Source organism: Acinonyx jubatus, chromosome C1, assembly GCF_027475565.1.
Source record: "Acinonyx jubatus isolate Ajub_Pintada_27869175 chromosome C1, VMU_Ajub_asm_v1.0, whole genome shotgun sequence".
Taxonomy (NCBI): domain Eukaryota; kingdom Metazoa; phylum Chordata; class Mammalia; order Carnivora; family Felidae; genus Acinonyx; species Acinonyx jubatus.
Window position 1 is genome coordinate 70225301 of NC_069381.1, and position 25383 is coordinate 70250683.

Below are 25383 nucleotides of genomic sequence, written 5' to 3' on the forward strand. Positions count from 1 at the left end.
TAAACAGGTTCATTTATCTGATCACAAACAGTTCTCAAATTAGAGTAAGCCCAAATAGCAGACAGAATCCAGTTCAAGTATTTGCTGAGTACCCACGATATGCCATGCCCTACTGTTCAATGTTTAGATCTACTATGGTTTCTCAGGCAACCCTTGATAGAAAGCATGTTCTATTCTATAATAACATTTTTAATCTCCGGTGAAGATGATCACGTTTAACTCAATCCTTACTAAAGACTAACTACATTCAAACCACTTAAGTGTAATCAGCACATCAAGTCAACATTTTTCTGGGAAATAACTCAAGATAAACTCAAATAAACTCAAATCTTGCAGTTTAACTAAGATATTTCATTATCCACTAACGGAATATATTACCAGTCAAATATGATAAAATCTGTCTAAATCACTATAAGGTCATTAAAGAAATACGCTCCCTTAGAAGTCCTTAATTATAGTTTAAAAAAACATACACAACACTGAAAATATTGTATTTTTACAGTTATCAAGTGGTCAGGGATCAAAAACTGCAGAGCAGTAAGAACATAATGGTTTCTTCATATATAAATTAAAAAATATCTTCAAATGCATGAACTCTATAGATCTAAATACTAAGTAACCACTATAGCAGAAGTGAGATTATAATTATGGTATCATTAGCAATCAGAAATAAGATTTTTAAATGTGAATTCCTTTTTTTTTAAAAACCAATAACTCTTGGGGCGCCTGGGTGGCTCAGTCGGTTAGGCGTCCGACTTCAGTTCAGGTCACGATCTCGCGGTCCGTGAGTTCGAGCCCCGTGTCGGGCTCTGGGCTGATGGCTCAGAGCCTGGAGCCTGCTTCCAATTCTGTGTCTCCCTCTCTCTCTGCCCCTCCCCCGTTCATGCTCTGTCTCTCTCTGTCTCAAAAATAAATAAAAAAAAAAACGTTAAAAAAAATTAAAAAAAAAAACACAACAATAACTCTTGTGTCCATTTAGTCAAGTAACTGCTTGACTGTATGAATAATGGATTTAAGATAAAGAAGAGGGATGCCAGATATTAAACAGAGATATAGCAGAGAATAAAAGATCTGCATTGAAAGCACCCCTGCCCCTCGGAAAAAATATCAATGCATTTGAGTCCAGGCAGACATTACAGGACACTGGCTGTCACAAGCTATGGACCACTACACTAAACCAAATGAATCCTCTTGGAGCAGGGATGACACAGAGAGTTCCTGACCTCAGTTAAATATGCTGCAGTGGTGTAGAAAGAGGTCCACCATACCAATTTGACAAAGGATGAATTAATGATTCTTGTTTTAAGGTAGCCGTTATGGTCACCTCAAATCAAAGAAGAAAAAAAAAATCACTCAAACTTTGTCTTCAATAACTGACAACTCACTTCATCTTTTTCATTTTTCAGTAGCTGATGCAAATTCCGGTTCTTGCACTGTAATTGTCTGTCTCTTTCCTGAAGCCCAATCATTTCTCTCCTGGAGGTTTCCAGTTGTTCCTAAAACATCCACATGCAATCCTGATTAAAATTAACACAGGACTCAGAGCAAATGAATTTTTAGAAGAACAGTATAAACAATGTACACATACTAGGGTTCGTTAGCTAAAACTGCAGTTCAATGGCACACAAAATGTTTAGTTAAAACAATTATTCTCAAACAATACTATAAAGTTATAAATTTATTTAAATTCCAAAATGTTGTATGTATCTGACAAAAGAGTTTCAAAGCGGATCCCTTGAAAGGCTCTTCACTTATTCAAGTGATGCTGCCACTGGACACTTTTAAAATTTCCTTTTAGTACTTTGTAACATGGCTACAGCACACTCTTTGAGAAAGAACCAAAGTGATTTGGAGCTAAGTCTAAAGAAGATGGGTGACCAAGCAAGCAGCAACCCTTCAGGTCAAAAAAAGTGAGGCTCAGCACAATACTAGTTCTCCCTTGCAAGTGGGAACCTCTGAAGATTTTCTCCAGAGAGGAACGGCAGCATTGCTGGAATCAGTATGGGATAAGATGCTCACTTTGAATTCATTCCACACATTCCGTGAGGAAACGTGCCAAGTTCTGCATGAGACCACTGGAATATTTTTAAAAGCCTCTTATCCTTATAAAATAGAAAACCCACTCAACTTATGGCATAAGTGACCATAAATGACAACTTGCACAATCTCTTTAACAATGGATCTCAAGATGATTTAGGAATTTATAAAATTTAGGAATACAACTTGGATAACTAAGGCTGTCAGAATTTTTGGCACCTTCTTCTCTGGAGTGCTGAAAGCTTCCTATCATGCCAGACCATTTGGAATGGCTGAACTTAAAGGCACTGGGCCAGTTGACATGTCCCACATATGTCAAATCAGATTCACTCTGAGTAATTATCAGTGCTTTACCTGAACTCACTATCATCCCTGCAAATCTGTACACCCCCCTGCTATACCACTTAATTCAGTAAATCATAGCATCATCCTCTGTAAAGTTGACAGAGACCTGGCTGGTATCTTAATTCATGACTCTCTTTACTCCCCAAATTCAATTTTTCATAGAATTCTACCCATTTTACCTCCTAAGTTTGCTTAACATCTCCCTTTTACCATCTCCACTGGCAAAACCTTTCTGGCCTTAGCAGCTGCTAAGGCCTGCTAACAGCTGTCCTTTCCACCATGCCTTCTAGGCTCCCTACTTCCACCCCAAACACAAATCTACACTTCTCCCATAATTTCTCCACCCTACTGCCAGACTGGTATCTCTACATGATGCCCACGATGCCTTCTCTTGCTTACGTTCCTTGGTGCCTCCAGGTTTCTGCACAATGCACTCACATCATCTGACGCCTGGGTCCCAGCCTCACCTATCCGTCTTCATCATAATCATATAGTTCAGCTCCTACAGGGCTACTATCTGTTTCCTAAAAGTAAAATCCTCTCTCATACCTCTATGCTTTAAACAGGTTGCACCCTCTGCCTAGAATGTCTTTTCCAAACATTAGCAAATTTCTACTTATTCCTCAAACCTGAGATCAGTGTTAAGTCTCTGTGAAGCCTCCTTTTACCTCCAAGAACAATTAATGACGCAAATAATCTTAGTTCCATGTATCGCCTTCCACTGGACTACAATCTCCTTGAGAGCAGGGACTGGGGTTCACTCCTCTGTAAACCCATTGACCCTAGCACACAAAATACTCAATAAATTCTCCTCAACAAATTGAATGAATCATATACTAGGAGAGATCAGCAACTTTTGCCACTGAACACATTTCTGTCCACAGAGAAATACCTGATTTTGGCCCGGGTCAAACCCTGAATTAGAAGACTTCCTGGAAAACGCTCTCTACTCTGGGCTGTCCTAATAAGCGACCACTCCTTAGGGGAAAGGGTAAACAGCCCCCGGTTATCAATATCATTGCACGATTATTCACTGTCTACTTAAAAAACACTCAGCCAAGGTTATCCAGATATAAAAAGTTTTAATGCAGAATTACTGCCTTCTTAGGCTTACAACTCTGAGTCACTCTAATTCATAAGACCTTCCATAGGCCTCTCTGATTAAAATTAAAGTACTATCCACAACTCACAGCCTTTTTATAACCTGGAGGGTATACCAACTACCCCCTCCAGCCCACCACAGCTCCCCTGTCAAAATAATCTCTAGCCTGTAGGCACCGTAGGATGTACAGAGACCTAAAAATATTAAAGAGAAAACATTGTTATCATTTGGCTTAGCTTATGAGACATCTGCCTTATTGAAATACAGGTTGACATGCAATTTCTACCTTAAGTTTTGCATAGCAGTTCTGCAGATGGTCCATATCACTTCCCAGTTTCAGATTCTGTGTTTCTACATTTTCCTGAGCTAGAAGGTTCTTCCGCTGAAGTACAAGTAGCTCATTCATACAATTTAAAACAGCAACTATATTTAATTCTCTCTTTGTGTCTTTACCTTTGGATTCTTCATATAATGAAGGAAAACCGAAAGTAGTCAATTCCTGGTAGGAGAAAATGTTTTCCTCAAAGTTGGTTATCAGACAACTAAGTATAGAAACAAAAGACAGAAATATTTTCTGAGAAATCATAAAAACTACCCTGAGTTAAGAAAACTGTAAGTATCCCAAAGGACAAAGAACAGAGAGAACTGGGCTCTTTTAGCCTCTGCTCTGCAATTGCCTGTATCCTGGAGCAAGGCACTCAGGTTTCTGCATCAGTAAAATAAGGGAGAGACTCCAAGTGGAAGAGCCCCTAGGGTGATGTGCAGGCCAACCTGCTCCTGACAAAAACATTTACCATGTATCCAGACTAGATGATCACGGTGGTTCTCTGCATTTCTAGTGTGTTTACGTCCCAGGCCGATACATAACAACATACATGTGCTTAACAAGTGTTTTTCTCATAACTTCGATATGTTCTATTATATAACATGATTTATGCTATTCTTCTCACAAAACATTTTTTTTTTACCTGATCAAGATATGAAACACTTTGTTCAATATTCTCCTCTGTGCAGAAGGCACTGAAAAAACTGTGCACATTTTTTGATGAAGGTATTGAAGAACATAGCACTTGCTGTGAGTATAAACTTGATGGAGACATCTTTGTTTCTGAGGTATATTGACAGATATTTTTGCTTTCTGAAAGAATAAAAGGTATTTACTTAAACAATTTATAAAACACATGCAAAGAAAACTATCTCCGTTACCAAAGATGTTGAATTCTATAAATATTTTTAAAAATTTTCAAATTCAGACAAAGCTGGTTTTTGTAAGAAAACTACACAAAATTGACCCTTGAACACTGCACTGACTTCCAACACAGCTGAAAAATCTGTATATAACTTCTGATTCACCAAAATTTAACTACTAATAGCCTACTGTTGACCAGAAGCCTTACGAATAACATAAGCAGTTAACACATATTTTGTATGTTACGTGTATTATATACTGTATTCTTCCAAAAAAGGAAACTAGAGAAAAAAAAGTGTTATTTAAAAAATCATAAGAGAAAATAAATATGCAGCATGGTACATTTATCAAAAAAAATTCTTGTATAAGTGGACCCACAAAGCTCAAATCCATGTTATTCAAGAGTCAACTGTACTTTTTTTTCAAAAAGATACAACTATCAAGTGCCCTTAGGAGGCATGTTAAGATACAATAGATTCTTAGTTTATACTATTTCAGATTTATAAAAATAACAGAAAAAAACCACCTATGTCAAAGTTTATATATTAAAGGAATAAATCAAAGTGTACTGAAGTAGCCAATAAACTCATTTCAAATGCATAAACGTTTCTCTCAAAAATAGTAACAATCAAACTCATCATCCGTCAAAGGCATTTAACCCCACCTAAGTATGGCACAATTCTTAGCTTTCCCAGATAATTTTTCTCAAAATAAAAATTTAGATATTTTACAATTATTTATGTCTCTCTCTAGTCACATCTTCAATATCTGTGGTAAATCATTTTACAGTTTCATTTAAAAATCCACCTTTACAATTACTGATTTAGTTTATACTTATTTTAGACTCAGGTACCTGAAGACAGATCTGGATCTGTAACAGTCATCCACTCTCCCATAGCAATCACCAGAGCCAGGATACCTGAGGAACCAGTTCAGCAGTGAAACATTCAGTCCAGCTGCTGTCACTCTTCTATGTAGGCATCTCCTTAAAAAGCAAATCATAAAATAACAGCATTTAACCAAAAATAAAAGCAAATATAAAATCAATGTGTAAAAAGAAGGATTTTGCATTATTTACTCCTGCACTCCCATGGTAGAGCAGAATGATAATCTGTGTCCATGTATGCACGTGTGTGTATGTGTGTTTAAGAATCAGGAGTAAAGAGGGATGCCTGGGTGGCTCAGTTGGTTATGCATCCAACTTTGGCTCAGGTTATGATTGCACGGTTCATGAGTTCGAGCCCCGTGTCGGGCTCTGTGCTGACAGCTCAGAGCCTGGAGCTTGCTTCGGATTCTGTGTCTCCCTCTCTCTCTCTGCCCTTCCCCAATTCACACACTGTCTGCCTCTCTCTCAAAACTAAATAAACATAAAAAAAATTTTTTTTTAATTAAAAAAAAAGAATCAGGAATAAAGAGTTCTAGTAAAGTATTCATATTTTTTCATATACGAAGTACACAGTACATGATTTGACTCAGAATATAAATCTAGGTACAGCATTGTTGTACTAATAGATATTTCTATATTATATTCTCTAAGATAAAGTACAAAGCATTTATACAGATAAGAGAAAGAAAAACTTCTTAGATAGCATTCTCATTTTTTTGTTTTTACTAACTATATTAGCAAAAAAAAAAAAATTTAATTGCAATTCCCAATGGTGGCACAGATGTAGAAAAAAGCATACTCCCATACACTGCTCGCCACAAAGATCACATCAATTTATACAACTACCAGCAATTTGTCAATATGTACCAAATCTTAAAAATGAAAACACATTTTGACCTAGAAAAATTACTTGTAAAGTTTTACCCTGATAAAATAATGATTTATGCTCATTTCAACAGCACATATACAAAAATTGGAACAATACAGAGAAGATTAGCATGGCCCCTGTGCAAGGATGACACACAAATTTGTGAAACATTCCATATTTTTTATGTGGAATTTAAGAAACAAAACAGATTAACATGAGGGGAGAAAAAAGAGAGAGAGGCATAAAAGGAAAAAAAGACTCTTAACTACAGAGGACAAAATGAGGGCGATGGAGGGAGGTGGGTGGGGGGATGGGCTAGATGGGTAATGGACATTAAGAAGGGCACTTCTGATGAGCACTGAGCATTGTATTTAAGTGATAATCACTGGATTCTACACCTGAAACCAATATTACACTCTACATTAACTAACTGGAATTAAAATAAAAACCTGCAAGTAAAAGAAAAAAGATTTGTACAAGGATTCATCTACAAGTTGTTCTTGAAATCAGAAATAGCTTGTATGTTCCACAGGAGACTGGTTAAATAAATGACACATTTATACAACAGAACACCTTTAAACACAACCATGTGGAGTTAGGGTGGTTAAAAAATACATGAGAGGCCAGAAATATGTATGAATGAAGTGGACTAAGTATAAGAACCTTTCATATAACAGTTTCAGCCTACCATCATTTCCACTTTTTTATAAAGAAAAATGGAAGAAATAAATACTTCTACACCATAAAAAAATTCAAATGAAATTTTGTGAAATCTCCTAATGTTAGAAGCTAATTAGAAAATTATGCAAGTACCCTGTGGAAGGGGCAGTGGCTGGAAGGAGGATGTGAAAGAGCCTTTTCCACAGTGATCCGAGATGGCTGCACAAGTATACACATTAGTACAATCCTTCAAGTTGTACACTAAAGATCTGTGCACTTAACTGGATGTAAGTTACACTCCAAACAACATTTTTTAATAAGCCAAATAAAAGGCCGGATCTGGATTATGAAACAAAGAATTCACAGCCCGTTCTTAATATTTAAGATTATGGAAATATTCATAATGTAATACTGAAATGAGAGGAAAATTTTCATTCATTCAATATATTTTTAATTGTGCTACTGTGTGCCAGGCACCCTCTTCTAGGCACAGGGGAAGCCCTGCTCTCAAGTTTACATTCTGGGGGGGGGGGGGGGTAGAAATAGATAACAAGACAATAAATTAACCTAACACAGAGTGATAAGAACTATAAAGAAAGCTAAGCACAGTAACGTGAGAGTCCTGGAGTGGGGGTATCTAGATTCATCAAGGAAGGCTGCATCGAAATGTTGACATTTAAACTGAGACCTAAATGATACACAGTCAGCCACAAGATGTTCCAGCCCAGGTAGAAGAAACGAACTTGGTAAGAATGAAAACCATAAAGAAGGCCAGTATCTCTGAAGTACACAAGGACAGATGGTAGGAAGGTAGATTTTCTCAAAGTAGCAATGCAAAGCCATGGAAGGCATTTAGGCAGTAAATCAACAGGATCTTCTCTAGGCTTTGAAAAAGATCACCTCAGCTACTCTACCCCCTGAATATATTGCAGGTGGGCAATAATGGAGGCTGGAAGATATGAGGCTACTGCATGAGTTCAGGCAAGAAGACACTTTTACATTACAGCTTGAACAGAAATAGACACAGGTAGATAAATTAGCGATGTGTTTTGGAGACAGAATCTTCAGGACTTGGAAGATGGGATTAAAAATACACAGAAGAGAAATCAAGGATGATTTCTAGGTCATAACAGCAGCCTATAATACATACTAATGCAAATTATGTTATGTGCTGTATTACGTGTTACAATGTCACACACATACAGGTGGTTACCCAATCCGGCACCAATTTTTGCTATTTTTCTACTCATGTGCCTTAGCAAGAGCACCTTGAACTATTTTGCACTTCCCTCTGTCCTTAAATGGGTGCCTTCAGGAACAGGATAAGCAGGATAAAGGTCTGCACCAAGAAAGACAATGATTTCACTTTTTGCTTTCAGAGCTAGCAGCCATAAACAAAACAGGATCTAAGGGACAATATACCAGCCCAGCTCTGCTTTGGTTAAGTTACTTAACCTCTCCAAGCCCTACTTTCCTCACTGGTAAAATGACATAATAATGGCTTACTTCATGATTTTCCCTGAGGATTAAGTGAGCTCAAGCACATAAAGTACTTAGCACACGACTCGGCATATGGGACACACATAATTACTATGAGTTGTCATCATCACCATCACCATCATCATCATCTGGACACAGATCTGGACTGCTTGAGATAAATGACAGGAGATTCCATAATCTATATAACAAAAGGCACTGTTGCTCTTAATGATAAAAGTTGAACACAAATCCTGAGAAAATGTGGAGGCAGATATTCTCATAAAAACACAAATTTTCAGTGGGTTAATTCTTTGTAATCATTACATAGAGGGGAGGCATCATATCAGAAGAAAATAGGCACCTTCCCAAGCCCTTCTTGTTTTTGTTTTGTTTTTTTTTTTTAAATAAGACACAATACTGCCTTAAGTACCTTTTGTCTTCATACATAACAGAAAGATCAAACACCAAAATGTTTGCTATACATCCATTCTTTAAAATTGTAATTTAAGTCAGTTATTCTTCTTCTGTGAATGTAGCTCTGTCCACTGTCTACAGGTTTAGACAGTGAATTTGTTAATTAAAATAACAGAAACAACCAACTGTGAAATATTCAGGTCTAGTTAAATGTTCACAATGAAAACCAAAACTCCACTTTGAAGCTCTACCAAAAAAAGAACTTAACCAACAGTATCTGACTTCACACAATCTACAAGTTTCTAAGTATCCTCTTCTGTTCAATGATGCACCAAATTATACGCCAGAATGCTTGTAATAAAAGAAGTTGCCCAACCAGACTATTAATCAATATACATCCCCAAACCAAGAGACTAAGTTAAGCAAGTTATTTCTAGCTCAACCACAGCTAAATTTCAGTAAGGATACCAACTATTTTTTATAAAGATGTTATAATAAATTAGTATTAACTTCAAAAGATAAAGAAAAAAGCTAACAGGAATATATCTGCTCTGCATAAACCTAACACCATCACAAGTATTTCAACTTTGAAAGCTTCAAAAGCAGCCAAGAAGGACCCCATTAAAGCCAAGTGCTGAAACACACAATGAAAAGTTCCACATAATAGATAAATCAAGTCATAGCAAATCATTACACAGTGAACCATGAGCACCCATGACAAGTCACATAAGAACAAACTTGGTTATACTAGCATTGTTATTATAGATTCACTATAGAAGGAGAAAAGGAAAAGGTCTACAGTAAATCATTTCAGATTCAAGTAAACTGCAACCCCCATTTCTCTCCATACACCACTGGTTAGGGAAGCTGTCTGGATTCCAAGACAGATGAAATTCATGAATGAATTTTATGAGCAAATCTTGAAGACTGAAGAATTTAACCATCCTGTAAAAGTCCTTTCATTCATCTAAAATTGTTGAGGAATAACCCTGAAATAAATTAAAGAAAGAAAACATCTATAAAGTAATCCATAAAAATTCTTTCTCCTATCCTCTACATCAGAGAGTTTTATTCCCTCCTCGTGGGTAACATATATATAGCCATCTAAAAAACTTTCTTGATTCCAAGTATTTCTCAATGTACATTCCAGTAAGTCAGTCTACATAACAAATAATCTTACTAATTTCAGCAAAACTGCAGTAATTTCTGTAAAAATGTTACCTTACTCTTTTCTGAAGAACTACTTTGGCTTCCTTAATATGTTGCCAAAGTACCAATGCCATATTTCGAGTATAAATAAGCAAGGGTACTCTAGTCTTTCCTGGGTAAAATTATTATGCAGAACTTAAGAATTGTCTAGTGGCATTTTCTAGGTTAGAATCCTAACAGAAAATTGGGAAGTAGTAAGACATCTGAAATTAACTGTACCCTTTATGAAAAACGAAGACTTTAGTAAGTTTCATAAGTTTATCATTCTTCATGTCAAAGCATTTTCTTTCATATATATTTATCTATATTACAGACAGAAAACTTGGGCTCAGAGAGGCCAACAGGATTGCCTGAGGCCACATTTCTGGTTGGTTGTGAAGCCTGGACACAAATCTGTCTTCAAAACTGCTCTTTTCACTCTGTCACCAGGTAACCTTTCCACACTGTTCACGCAAACCTCTATATATAGAAAAACAAGAGTTAAATTAAAAGTAGAATAGAATAAGAAAGATTTCCATCAAATTTCTTAAAGAGAATGAATCCCATAGTTCACCTGAAATCATTCTACTCAGCATACAGTCCTTAAAAGAACACATCTACTACCTAAATTGAGGCATATGCGTAAACTTTTCTGCTATGCCATAAACAACAGCTTTTTTCCTCATTTAGAAATACTTTGCTTTCAAAAGGTTTAAAAACAATTCTCAGAAATGAATTCAGTTCTATAGAAAGTTTAACGAGGGTGGAATCACTCATCTTACCATTTTGTATTCTAGAGTAAATATTAAGACAACATCAAAACCAAAAGTTTGTAGATGTTTAGCAAAAACATTTGTAGTTCAGGTTAATTACACCCATTGTTTTTTGTTGTTGTTTTGTTTCCATCAGAAAAGTTCTTTGGCTGGTTATTGCTCTTCCTTTTATACAAAAGACTCTGGGGGTCTCAATATACAATAATCACTTGTAAAATTTGGGAGTAGGCAACCTCTAAGATAACTCCCAGTTACCCCTGCTTCCTGGTGTGCACACCTTTGGGTGCCCTTGCTCCTTGAATGTGGGCTGGATTCAGTGGCTAGCTTCTAACAAAGAGAATACACCAAGAGGTGACAAGATTTCTCTTCCATATTTGGGTTATAAAAAGGCTGTGGCTTCTGTATAGGATCATTTACCACCCACTGCCTCTTGGATCCCTCTTTCTGTCATATTGTGAGCAGAGGCCAATGTGGCAAGGAGCTGATGTCTCGATGTCTCCAGCCAATAGCCAGTGAAGACCTGAAGCCTGCCTAGACTCACAGCAATGAGGTTAGAAGTAGATCCTCCCCCAGTCAAACCTTGATGACTGCCGCCTTGGTCAACATCTTCACAGCAGCCTAGCGAGGGATCCTGAGCCAGAGGCACCCAAATTCCTGATGGACAGAGATTGGGAAATAAATGTCTATCGTTTTAAGCTGTGAAGTTCTGGAGTCATTTGTTATGCTGCAATAGACGACTAATGCAAGTAAAAAAAAAAATATGTATACATTTTGCGTCTCTCCCATAATTTACATGTCTCTAGCTGAAACATAAAGTGACATCATATACGCCAAGTGCAACAATCACCTTTATGACAATATCATCCAGTAGTGCAATTCATCTGTCCATATTATTATAGGCAGATGCCTCCCACAACTAGTTTATGAACGTCTACAGGAAGTTACGAACTTTCCTATAGGGTTAGGATCTTTGTATCAAACAGTGCCTGAAACAAAGCAGGTGCTCAATAAATGTTTATAAAATGAACTGCATCCCACATTCGGCCCACTCACTTCCAACCTGTGTGCTCCACCTGGGTTTTCGGCTCTCACCTAACCCCAAACTAACGCTTCTTCAAAGCCCAGAACAACCACCATCATCCCCTCCGCACAGCTCACGAAACTCTATTCTCTAGGTCCTCTGTATACTTGCTAATTTGTGTCATCATTCCTAGCTAGACTCTCACGTACTACAATTTTTACATTCCTGTATTCCCTCCACTAATCTTAACAGACAGAACAATAGTCAATAACTGATGATAAATTAACATGTTCATTCTGGGAAGCAAAGGAAAACAGCAATGGAAAAGATGCAAAAGATGTGAGTCCTTCAGAGAAAAGTATTACTCTCTTCATCCCCCAAATCTCTAACACAACTACCAACTGAAAAAGAGCTCAGCAGAAACGTAAGTAGTATCTTGATTACAAGATTTCCTTCACACAGTACAACACTTTAAGTGTTCTTTTCAAGTTCACTTGAAATTCAAGCTTGAGAAGGTGCAATTGCCTACCTAATCGGAATTCTAAAACTTCAATCAAGTGTCAGAAAATAATAGCTTTTCATTACAGGAATGTAGTAACACTCACTATACCATCTAGGCTTCTAAATATTGCACAGGATTTGTCACAAACAGCTAATTAAAGTCTTCGCTAATATCTCACAAAGTTAGAGTCACCAAATGGTCAGGTTAAGAAAATTGTTAAAACTATGTCTTTATGTATTCCTATCTTACAAATTCACTCATAAAAATTAAAAATTCAGTTATCAGCATATTTTAAATAGATGTTATTACTCTCAAAAAGCAAATGTTATTACTTTAAAAACTAATACTACTATCTATATTTTTGCTCCAAAGAAGACTACAGATTTAAATTCCATTATAAATACTTCTACTACCTTACACAAAAGCACTGAGGTTTGCATATCAGTGTAGAAACACACCAAATTCAACTTAGAAAATCTATCTTTTACAAATTTAAAATCTAAAGTAACTCATCTGAGTGGCACAGTTTAAAAGTATAGAAATTTTCCACAGAAACAAATTCCTCATAACTTAAGTTTGAATAGATACTTGGATGGCTGAAACTCCAAACGTGGCATTCCCTTAACCATCCCTTCTGTTGAGTCTGTGGCTACGAGGAGGCCTGAGGGTTCGGGAGTACAGTGCCAACAGGGAAAGCCTCACAGGCCTGAGCCAGACAGAGTAGGATCACATCCTGACCAAGTCTCTCCAGCTGGTTTCCTCACCTGGAAAACGGGGTAGCACTCTCTTTTTGGAGGGTGGTTGTGGGTATTTAATGACATAATAGGTGAAGAACTAAGCACAGCATAGCTAGTAGTTAAGGAACTGATTTAACAAACATGTGCCAGAGGCTGTTCTAAATGTTTTACGTATGATGTCAATTCTCACAACAATCCTATATCATTTCCTTTTTACAGATACGGAAATTAAGGCACAGAAAGGCTACCCACCCCCTCCCTAGACTCCAGAGCCCATTCTCTTAACCAACACATGCTGCTGCTTTAGTGGATGAAAGGCTCAGGAAGCAATACTCCTACCAATTATTAAAGGCCACCACTCATTAATCCAGATCTCCAACTGGGCAAAGACTGCACAAAGTAGTGTGAAGACACAAATTATGGTCAAATATTTCATGTATATCCTTTTGGGTTGAGGGATACAATCTTGGTGAAGCTCCAAGCCAGAATCTGCCATTAGAAAGCCACCCTCTTAGTAGCTTCGGAAGCAGGGAACCACATTCTATATTTTAAACTTCTTATATACACCCTTGAACCAACTGTTGCTGCAGTATGAGTAACAGTATGGTATAATGGTTAAGAGCACAGGATCCAAAGCCAGACCACCGGGTTTCAAACCCCGGTTCCACCACCCACAAACTAAGTGGCCCTGGACAGAAATCTCTGAACTTCATTTTCCTCATTTGCAAAAGGAGAGTATAGTCTTTAGTCTCAAAAGATTATTAGATGGGTAAATATATTTAGTTTTAAAAATTATTTAATAGCCTTATTAAAAGTTTATGCATGTGCAGGGCTTCACATAAGGTCTTGGTTACATGGTAAGTGCCCAGTAAGTACTCAATAAACGTTAGCTATCATTAGATACTTTACTAACTTGAAAAGATTTTACGATATTTTGTTAATAATAAAAAAAAAGTTGCAGAACAATTATCTAACATGACCTTATCTGGTCTTTAAAAAACTCCCAAAACTATGAGTATATACAGATAGATATAAATTCTGCTCTATAAAGATAGAAATTTGTTATAACAGAAAAAAACTAGAAAACAAGAACAACCTGTGAGTAGAAAAGGGAGGGGGAAGAGCCAGACTTTATCCCTTTCATTTACACACAGATCTTATGCGTAATCGTTAGTTTTTTGTGTCTTCCAAGTTTTCTGTAAGTGAATGTGTTTTCCTTACAATGATGAAAAAAAATCCACGTTTTTAAAAGGCAATTACAATGATAAACATCTGCAGTATCTTAACAAACAAAAGCAAGCAGCCCTGTTGGGCAAAAACTGGTGAGAAATTATACAAAAGTCCTACAGCTACTCAGATAATCAATTACGTAAGGGAAAGAGAACTTTAGCAGTGGTCAGTAGTTTGTAGTTTTAGATGGCGATCTATCAGTCTGTAAAAATTTGCAATCTGTAAAAGGCTTCTATTACTACATATCCCATCAGACAAATGAGCAAGCATACCATAATGACAACAAACTGGAGACAATCTAAACGTCCGTCAATAAGCAGTTAAATGCCAATACAGATAGTTTAGCCAAAAGATGGGCTACTTTGGGATTATTCAAGAAGATCTGCATGTACAGCATGAAAAAAAACCCAGTATGGATAATATCAATAGTATGATCACCATGTTTCATTAAATCAAACTATATAAATACTACCTAACTTTAGGAGAAAGGTCTAGAAAAGTTATAAACTGTTACTAACATGACAATCCTGTGGGATGAGATGGCTGGGTGTAGGGAGGGGTGGACCCTACCTCCATTCACTTCTTTAATAGGACATTTTGATATAGCTGGAGTGTTTTAGAAGCATGGATTATTTTGTAGTATCTTTAAAAGCAGTGGGCTCATGCACAATTAATGAGATAATGTATGAGGAAGTACTCCCACCTCAATCCCAGATGGTAGCATCCCTACCCTTTAGTGGAAATATCAACTTAGACAAATGAGAAGCTCTCTCCACCAATCAATTACATTTCTAGCACCTATCCCACCTATTCACACGTACAAGTGAGCAACGGTGACGCAGTCTTCACAATGATGCCCTGCTTTGTTGGAGTATATCCATGGGGATCTAGCCCATCAGGGAAGACCATCCCCCACTGCACTGCAGTGAAGAGTAAAGATAGAGTACTGGCACACCTAGCAAAAGGGACTATCCCTCTGGCTCAGTTATAATCTCAATTTGGTAGGAGAAAGAAGGGAAACAGATTGACACGGATTTATAACTATGAAGGTTCTTTTCAAAAAAGAATGCTCTTACTCTATTGATCTTCTATGACTCAGCAATAAGATGTACTTCCTTGCGTCAGGAGAGCAGTTTATTAAGTTACATAAGGTATGTACTTAGAGATATTCCCCATCACCTGATACTTCATTATACACTGACTTGCACTGCTTATGTTTTTATCTGTTCTGGTCATGGCTCCCCAATCGAATTGTTAGTTTGTTTCAGGACAGTGTCACTTCAGGAAGCTGCACAGGATATTGAAACAGCACTAGACCAGGTGTCAGGGGCTAATGTTCTTGGGGCCACTTCTGTCATTCACTGAGCAACCTTGACCGAGTCATCATTTCTCTGGTTTTCAGTATCCACATCTGCAAAATGAGGAGGCTGAACTAGGTGACCTTTAAAGAATTTTGAGTCTATTAACTATGTTTTTTTACATTTCTCATGGGACCTAATATGGAGTTGAGTACAGCTATTCATATCAAAATTTCCTCTTTATAAAAATGTGCACACATGGTCTTCACAACCGTATGTTTAGCAAAAGAGCTTCTACCTAATTCTAACAAGATTAACTTTTTTTTTTTTTAGGTTTATTTATTTGAGAGAGAGAAAAAAGAGCGGAAGGGGAAGAGAGAGAGAATCCCAAGCAAACTTCAAACTGTCAGTGCAGAGCCTGATGTGGGGCTTGAACTCACAAACTGTGAGATCATGACCTGAGACGATACCAAGAGTCAGACAACCCACTGAGCCACCAGGTGCCCCTAACAACAATAACAATTTATTGAGGATAAACCATTAACTAGGAAAAATTTAAAGCATTTTAATGTAATAACTCATTCAATCTCACAACAGCCCAAATAGTTATCTTCCCCCACCCCATTACAGATGACAAAACTGAGACCCAGAGGGTTTTCTTGCCCAAGGTCACACAGCTAGAGTGTGACAAAGCCAACATTCAAACCCAAGCAGTCCAACACATTAACTATTACACCTTACTGTCTTTATTGTAAGAGAGGAGGGAAAACACAGTATATGAGCTGCTTTTCAAACTGAACACAAACATAAATACTCACTTTTCTGCCAAGTCACCTTGAGACTACATTACAATAAGATAGTAATTATTCCAACTGAGCAACTGGGATGTGAAGTATATAAGCACAGACAAAACATTCCATGTTATAGCCATTAAAAAAAATTTTTTTTTAATTTTTTTTAATGTTTATTTATTTTTGAGACACAGAGAGAGAGAGAGAGAGAGAGAGAGAGAGAGAGCATGAACAGGGGAGGGTCAGAGAAAGAGGGAGACAGAATCCGAAACAGGCTCCAGGCTCTGAGCTGTCAGCACAGAGCCCGACGCGGGGCTCGAACCCACAGACCGCGAGATCATGACCTGAGCCGAAGTCGGATGCTTAACTGAGCGAGCCACCCAGGCGCCCCAAAAAATTTTGTTTTTAATCTAGTGAATATAGACCCCAAATTGCCAAGCTTTCCTGGAACTGCCATTCCCTTCTGTTTGTGTTTCCAGGTCACTTTGCATTAACTTTTTTTTTTTATATTTACCTTTGAGAAAGAGAGACAGAGCATGAGTGAGCAGGGAAGGGGCAGAGAGAGAGGGAGAGAAGTAGGCTCCAGGCTCTGAGCTGTCAGCACAGAGTCAGATGCAAGGCTCCAATCCTCGAACTGAAGTTGGATGCTTAATCAACTGAGCCACCCAGGTGCCCCCACTATGCATTACCTTTTACAACACAGATCTCACTGTAATGAAACTTGTCTCCCACTACCTAAACTGACCTACTGGTCAAGAGGCCTGGCACTGTACTGTTTGTACTCTGCTTTGCTATGATGTATCATAAATGAGCCATGGTAGGATCCAGTAAAACATTTGCTGAATAAATGTCAATTAAGTTCAATGACATATTAGTGTGAGGTATGCTACTTTAGTATGATGACAGACAAGAACCCACATTTAAGTTATAGTGCATCTCAGAATGGCTTTCAATTCAATCTTGATTGGTGCCAGCTCATAGAAGCAGCAAGGTGATCTAGTGTACGAATCAAGAGCATGATAATTTAGGGGTGCCTGGCTGGCTCAGTCAGTTAAGCGTCCGACTTCGGCTCAGGTCATGATCTCACAGTCCATGAGTTCAAGCCTCGCGTCGGGCTCTGTGCTGATATCTCAGAGCCCGGAGCCTGCTTCGGATTCTGTGTCTCCCTCTCTCTCTGCCCCTCCGTCTCAAAAATAAATAAAACATTAAAAAAAAAAATTTAAAAAAAAAAAAGAGCATGATAATTTAGAGACAGTATACCAATTTCAAATTCTTCCAGCATACATGTAGGAAAGCAACAATCATATTCTTACAAGAGGATTGTTAAGAACAAAAGAGAAGCACTGTTTTAAAATTTATCTTACTTTGTAAGGTTGAAAGTGAGCTAAGAAGTCCAAATAAAAAAGTTCCCACTTATCGGTATTTTATTCCTAAAATAATTACGGTAACAACACATAGTAAAGGCAATGGAAACAGCAACAACAAAAAACCCACCATAATTCATGAATTTGTAATAGTGTAATCATGTACAATAGCTTTCTCAATGATTCAGCCCAAATTCAGTCATTGGTTATAGTTCTCAAATTGTGGTCTCAGGATGGGCATCAGTAGCTTCTAGAGCTTGCTAAAAATGCAAATTTTCAAGTCCCATTCCAGGTCTAAAGATTCAGAAACTCTGGGAGTGGGACACAGAAAATCAGTGTTTTAACAGAAACTCCACAGGATTCTGATGCATCAAGTCTGAGAACGTGGCTTATACTCTACAGAATGTGTTTCAGTGTAAGTTAGTATTCTATTTATGCACTTAGAATATGGAATACCAAAAAGGAATTCTTACCTACGGGTGCTACAGAATGGATTTCGAGAATAATGTAAAAGTGTTCCAGAGTACTACATGAGGGTTGAAAATAACAGTCCTAGAGAACCTGGCTAAGGCTCAACAAACCTTGGAAGGTAGGGAGCACCTTTGAAAAACAAAGTTTGGCAGCTGAAATTCATATATCCCATTCATATACTCTACAACCTAGCAAGTCCCCTTATAGGTATAAATCCAAGAGAAACTTGTGCATCTCTGTGCAAAGGGGCATGAACATAAATAGTGACATTCTTTATATGAGCCAAGTAGCACAAGAGCATAACCCTGGGGCAACCCAAACACCCAAGAGCAACAGAATGAAAAAAAAAAGTGGGGCATATATGCAAAACAGAGTATTAGGCAGCAATCAGAAAATCCCAGAGACACACAACATAGAGGAGTCTCAGCAATACCACGTGGATGAATTTTGCATTATAGTAAGTGAAAAAAAAGGCTCAGAAGACAGGGCACGTAACATAGTTGTTAATTGTGTATGTGTTTGGAAAACCCGTAGATGCCATAAAACTGTATTTTAAAAGACACCAAGGGAATGATGAATATAAGATTCAGTAAACGGTTGCCTCAGGTGAGACAGGTAGGGAAAAGGGCTGGAAGGGCCTATATGGTTATACAGAGGTTATTGTCAAGGCACTACTGTTATGTTAGATGGTGCCTATCATTAAAACTAAATAAATAGACTAATTATGAGAATGTGTCCTGAACCAAGAATATAACTAATTCTTTGTATCTGAAGTCCTTTAATTTTTTTTTAAATATATAATGTCCCTCAAATATGTCAAACACTAAATTCTACCTGGTCTGGCTATGAGGCACCAAGAGCCCTGGGTCCTCAGCCTGACAACTCCTAAGGCAGGGATTAAGCTGTTTTGAGTCACAGGATCTAAAGCTAGTGATTCTTCCCCCTGAAAGTATAAAAACAAGCAGTTTTGGCTATAGTTTCAAGGATCTATGAAGCCATACAGATCTACAAAGGATGCATGGACAGGGAGTGAAGAACTGGAACTCCTATGCCAGTTAATTACAAGAAACCAGTAGGAGAGAACAACTCTCAGCCGAGTGGCTCATCAGCTATGCCATCCTTACCATGGCTCTAGAAAGGAGCAGACAGAACACCATTTATAGATGGAAGAATCTGAGACAGCTTAAACTAACTTGCCCAGTTACAAACCTGGGAGCAGGAATGAAAATCCAGCTATTTAATAATATGGAAGGTAAGAATAAAAACTAGCTATTAATGATTCCAAAGCCTCACAGATCCTGGCCTCCTCTTGACACTCAACACGTATCCCAAGCAAATGATATGAATTCTGCAGGCCCATCTCTTCATTATAAAATAACACAGTTGATGACGGGTTTACTTATTAATGATTTCTAAGATGTCTTCTTGCATTTTATATTCTAGATCTTTTGTGTGGGGATATTTCTAAGACTTGGATACAGAATAGAAAGAATAATGTTGAAGGTGCCAAATTTTAGACAGAAAAGTACAGACAAGCAGATGACAATCTATTGGCAAAGGACTGACACACTCAAGACTGGGACCTTTACAACCTAGACTAACTCTCAGATGAAAGGCATATGCAATAGCCGGTACTCATCTCAGATTGTAAGTAGCTACTGGCCACTCATTAAAACCCTATACATGATTGTATGTAGTGCTAGGATTCCTTTAGAGCAATATTCTTCTAGCAATCTCATCCCAACTCGATGTTTCCAAAACATTAAGGTTCCATTCTCGGCAGCCCTGGCACAAAAATATTAATAGCCAACTACGCAATTAATGGTCAGGGTCCAGCTGATGGACTTAGCCATGATGATGAGGATCATGAAGGACAGATAAACACTTCGGAAGTTGGACTGACAAACGCGATGACAAGTATACAAAAGGGAGGCATTTATTCTCATGCAAAAATCTGTCTTTGGTGCTAGACAGGTAACAGTGTCACTTAAAGAGAACAGAGGAAGAAGATTAATAAAATCAGGTGTAGTTAAGTATGTGATAATGACCTCAGTGTAGAACTTACCAGGTTTAGAGATGCCCTCATGAGACATTCAAATGGGGATAAACTCTAGGGCCTGGAGATCAAAAGACATCAGGGCAGATTTAGGAGTCGTCAGCACATATGTGGTACAGAAAAAGAGAGGCAGCAGAAAGAACTCTAAAGAACATTAACATGTAGCAGGTGAGTGAAGGGAACCTGGATATATACTGGGGGAGATAAATACTGGGGTAGGGGGTGGACTCTAGGAAAGTTAAGGGAAAAGAAATTTTTAAAGAAGAGGGGGTAATGAACAGCAGCAAAGGCCATGAAAGGGCAAGATCTGAATAAAATATGGTGGATTTGGCAATTAGTGACTTTATGACAAAGGTGAAAAAATTGGATTTCAGAAAAGTGATGAGCAAATATGAAAAGGAGACAATAAATCATTTACTCAAGGTTAGTTTCCCAGAATGTGAAAACTGAGTTCCTTACATGTGGAGACTTTATTAGATGCTCACAGATCTGCTAGCAACTCAAAAAAATAAAAACATTCTGTCCTTAAGTTAGTTCTTATTCAATTGCAGCATTTTTATATCAAATAGAAATACTAAATAATAAATGTAAGTTATTTTTCTAGGCACCATTATGGATATTAACATATTATTTAATCACAACTCCATGAAGTATGTATTATTCCTAACTTACAAATGAGATGACTAAGAACAGAGAAGATAAGGTCAAGTAATAACTTGCCCAAGGTCAAAGTAGTAGTAGAATGGTCAAAACCAAAATTCGACTCAGGAGAGTTAAGAGGGAGGGAAGGCAATATAGGAAGCAAGAATTAACAGATGAGAGCTGTAAATATTATTGGCTAACTGGCTGTAGCTTAATTTCTACTTAGGAACTTTTTTTTTGAGATGGGGATGGGGGGGAGAGGGAGAGGAGCAGAGGGGGAGGGGGAGAGAGAGGGGGAGGGGGAGAGAGGGGGAGGGGGAGAGAGGGGGAGGGGGAGAGAGGGGGAGGGGAGAGAGGGGAGGGGAGAGAGGGGGAGGGGGAGAGAGGGGGAGGGGGAGAGAGGGGGGAGGGGGAGAGAGGGGGGAGGGGGAGAGAGAGGGGGAGGGGAGGGAGGGGGGAGGGGGAGGAGGGGGAAAGAGGGGGAGGGGGGGAGAGAGAGAGAGAGAGAGAGAGAGAGAATATCTTAAGCAGGTTCCACACCCAGCAAGAAGCCCGACTAGGGGTTTAAGCTCACAACCCTGAGATCAGGACCAGAGCTGAAAACAAGAGTCAGAAGCTTAACCAACTGAGCCACCCAGGTGTCCCAAGAACTTATTTTTCATTTAAAAGGCAATTTGTGGGTCTTCTCTCATCTCGGAATCCTACAGTGCTAGGGCCTTTGTTTTTTAACAGCCCTTAATGACACTTAGTTTCTGTACTGCATTATAATTTTATTTCTCTTACCGAACTACAAGTTGCTTGAAAATGGAGCTATATCTTATTTATCTTTGTATCCCTATTCCCCCAATCTTGAAAGTAAAACATCCTTGATAAAAATTGGTTCTATGAATAATCACTTTTCTTTCCTACAGTTTCTGGGGGCTTCAAAAACTATTTTTTAACTATATTTAACTGTTGAGTAGGGCTGAGGTCTCTTAGATTCTACTTAGATTATCTACATTCAGAACATTTTCAGATCATTCAAATTACTGGCTTTGGCAGAAATACCCTTCTAAAAATCTAGTATAATTCTCCTGGATAAAAACCATTTAAAAGCGGGGTGCCTGGGTGGCTCAGTCAGTTAAGCGTCTGACTTCGGCTCAGGTCATGATCTCACAGCTCTTGAGTTCGAGCCCCATATCAGGCTCTGTGCGGACAGCTCAGAGCCTGGAGCCTGCTTCGGATTCTGTGTCTCCCTCTCTCTCTGCCCCTCCCCTGCTCACACTCTGTCTCTCTCTCAAAAAATAAATAAACACTAAAAAAAAAAAAAATGTATAAAAAACAAAACAAAACCATTTAAAAACTCCCTAGCATCTACTGGTCAAAGGTCATAGCTCTGTTCTCTAACCTTATCACTAACACACCCCACCTGACTCCAACAACCAATCCACTAGTATTTCCCCAACAGTATATTGGGCACAACGTGACACCATGCACTTACCAGGTGAACTCCTTCTCTGTCAAAACACAGCCGAAATTCTCCTTTCTGAAGCCTATTCCTAGTTGCAATTTTTCTTTTCTATTTTTGCTCTCTCCCTCCCTACACTGTTAATTTCCTACAAAACAAACTCCTCAAGGCAACACTCATCTTTTTTATCCTTAGGTCTGGCAAGCAGAAGCTCAGTGTTTATTAAAGCATAATTCAGTACATCTGCTGGTACTATGTATACTACTGACCCACTATCAAAAGTAATGATTTTAGGTTGTTTTCCATAAGCAATAGTGAATGGTGCACTTCTCTAGGTCACCTCTGAATTCAAGATTAACATCTACCTTCATTACCAGCTAATCATAATCACCATCACTAAAGACACAAAAAGCCCCTCACAGTATCAAAACCCTTTTGTGTCTTGAGCGCAACAAACCAACAAGGCATATTCACAGCTATCGTAAAATGTATGAAAAGAAACACTACTTAAAAAGCTTTGGACTGACTCCGATTTAAGGATGTGAAACGAACTAAAATCACACACTTGTGGGGCAATGTCTTTGACCTTTTTATCTGTAGGCACATACTACACATATAAGGATACTTTTGTCTACTTTTATAATGTCCACCTTTTTAAAACCTGCTTTTGTCAAAGAGCAGCTAGGTCGGGTTTTAGGAGAACCCATGAGTATATACAATCTTTGTGCCGGTCTTGAGGCTTCTGACAAACCATCTGAACAGTTAACGTTTTAGTTCTCATATATATGTCACCTCGGCATGCCTGGAACAGAACGTACTTTAACAAGTCTTGTCACAAGGCACAATGTGTTATGAGGAGATCTTCACATTTCAGCCTAGAATAACAGTCTTTGCAGTTATCTTCAAGCTGCTTCACCCATGTTACTTAATCCTAGGGCTTTATTATCTTCATTGCACAGATGGGGAAAGAGGGAAGGAAGGGATAAAATGACTTGGCTGAAGAGGCCCCGCAAAGTCACTAAACGAGCCTTCATTTTATCAGCTGCTAATCCTCTTTTCAAAGAACCATTTTGTTTGAGGAACTTTCACTAACAGCAAACAGAAAAGTGGGTCAAATTGGTCATTAGCTTTTTTACTTGTTTAGTTTGAAAAACATAAGATTCCTTGGCCTCTGTGTTATGATAGCTATAGGAGAGGAGTTTTGATGGAAGTTCTGTCTGAATCCAAGTTCATAAATCTACCTCTAACTTCTTCTAAATTTCAAGATAGCTTGACTTCAAGTTTAACTCTAAAAGCATTTTTGTCACTCTCCAGATCTCTCACTCTTCTCAAGTTTTATTCAATCTCCTAAATGTGTCAAGTCATACCCACCTTTCAGCTCAAGATCAAGCTACCAGAATTTTCTTCTACCTAAAGAGTAAACCAATTCCTCCTGAGCCATGCAATGTTCCAAGGCATCCATCTTTCACCACCAACTGTACAGTCAGACTCTAATCTATGTTAGGGAAGCTTTAGCAATTTCAAACTCCAGGCCGCTTCCACTCAGTTTAGATCCACTCTTGGAGGAGTGCCTCTTCTAATCCTCTCCCCCATTATGCCCCACCCACGAAAGGGAAATCTCGATTCTCTCAGATTCAACAAGAACTGTGCCAGAGTTGCAAGTAATGACAATCTGGCAATCACAACTACGGACCTTGAAATGAGGTAATAATCTAAAGATCGCCACATTACACGTGCTAGGAACAAATTATTTAGCAGATTCCATTTCCTGTGGCTTGCAAAACAGGGCGATCAGCATAGGCTCAAAAGCGGGCAGGGAGCTCACAATTCGGCTTACCGTTCTCTACTGTTAAAATTCTACACCAAAATATTTTCACACTTGCCTGCCTTTTAGATGATGTAAGCTCTTCCCCTTGACTTTTAACTAGACCTCCATCGGGGATCTCTTCCCCCGCAGCAGCCACGGGCCGCTCAGTCAGTAACTCATTCTAAGGACTGCCTCTTGCGGCTCGCCCCAACAAATCCCGAAGCCCGCATGCCCCGCAGCCTCCGCTAGCGACACACCGCAGCCCCAAACTGGCCATCCCCTCCTCCCCCACGTCGCTCGTCATCCCACGCCAGGCGCCACCCTCTCTCCATCCGGGAGAGGATTTGGGGCTCCGCGGTCCGGATTCCTCCCGGGGGCGCAGCGCTGCGACCGCTAGCGGGAGCGGACCCGCGCTGGCACCTACCTCCCACCTCCTCCTCCAGCCACGGCCGGGGTCAAAGCTCGCCCGCCTCCTCCAACGGCCCCAACGGCCGCGCCAAGCCTCTCGCAGAGGAGCGGGGCGCCGAGCCAGGTGCCGGCGCTCACCTCCGCACCCGCCTTCTGGCTCCCAGCCGGCGCCCACCCCAGGCCCCGCCGGCGCCCCCGCCCCTCTCCGGGCGGGCGCGTCACAATCCCCGTTCGCGTGGCGGGGGGGGGAAGAGTTCTCACCGTCACCGCCCCCGAGAGCGGCGGGGGAGGTACCGCTTGCTGTCTTAAGCCGGCTCTCGCAGCCCCGGGGGCCCGCACAGGCGCCGCGGCACGCAGCGCCCCGCGCCGGCGGCCCCGCCTCCGCCTCGGGCTCCCGCCTTCCCCGCCCTTGGCCGGGCTCCGCTCCTCCCCTCGCGGCCACCCCCAGCCTGGGCAGGTTCGCTAGGTTCCCACCCCGCCCCCGCGCCGCCGGCGCCGCAGGCTCAGCCGCCTCCCATTGGCTCCTCCGGTTGCTAGGCGATGAACAACCGCGGCCTGCATTGGCCCCCAGAGTCTCCTCCACCCCCTCCAAAAAAACCTAGAGAAAAAGAAAACCTTATCCCTAGAGCCGGAGAGGGATGCGGGCGCAGCTGCGGCTGCGGCACCTG

General features: G+C 39.5%; 1 protein-coding gene and 1 non-coding gene across 8 annotated transcripts in view; one reads left to right on the forward strand and one right to left on the reverse strand.

Moving 5' to 3' along the window:
• Window positions 1-25131, reverse strand: part of SSX2IP (SSX family member 2 interacting protein) — a 41659-nt gene extending 16528 nt beyond the window's left edge. For 2 of the 7 annotated variants that reach the window (XM_027058739.2, XM_027058736.2), the window contains exons 1-5: window positions 24977-25131; window positions 5527-5658; window positions 4453-4622; window positions 3771-3983; window positions 1386-1496 (exon numbers count right to left, since the gene is read on the reverse strand). In XM_027058739.2, coding sequence (XP_026914540.1) covers window positions 1386-1496; window positions 3771-3983; window positions 4453-4622; window positions 5527-5569 — 537 coding nt within the window. In that variant the 5' untranslated portion in view covers window positions 5570-5658; window positions 24977-25131. Of the gene's footprint in view, window positions 1-1385; window positions 1497-3770; window positions 4027-4452; window positions 4623-5526; window positions 5659-22533; window positions 22553-24383; window positions 24524-24731; window positions 24891-24976 lie in introns of those variants that run through there. The other 5 variants (XM_053214337.1, XM_027058737.2, XM_027058738.2 and 2 more) reach the window with 4 other exon arrangements.
• Window positions 6503-6609, forward strand: LOC113599733 (U6 spliceosomal RNA). The gene has a single exon (XR_003420633.1). It is a non-coding gene; the product is annotated as a U6 spliceosomal RNA (small nuclear RNA).
• Window positions 25132-25383: the final 252 nt, after the last annotated feature.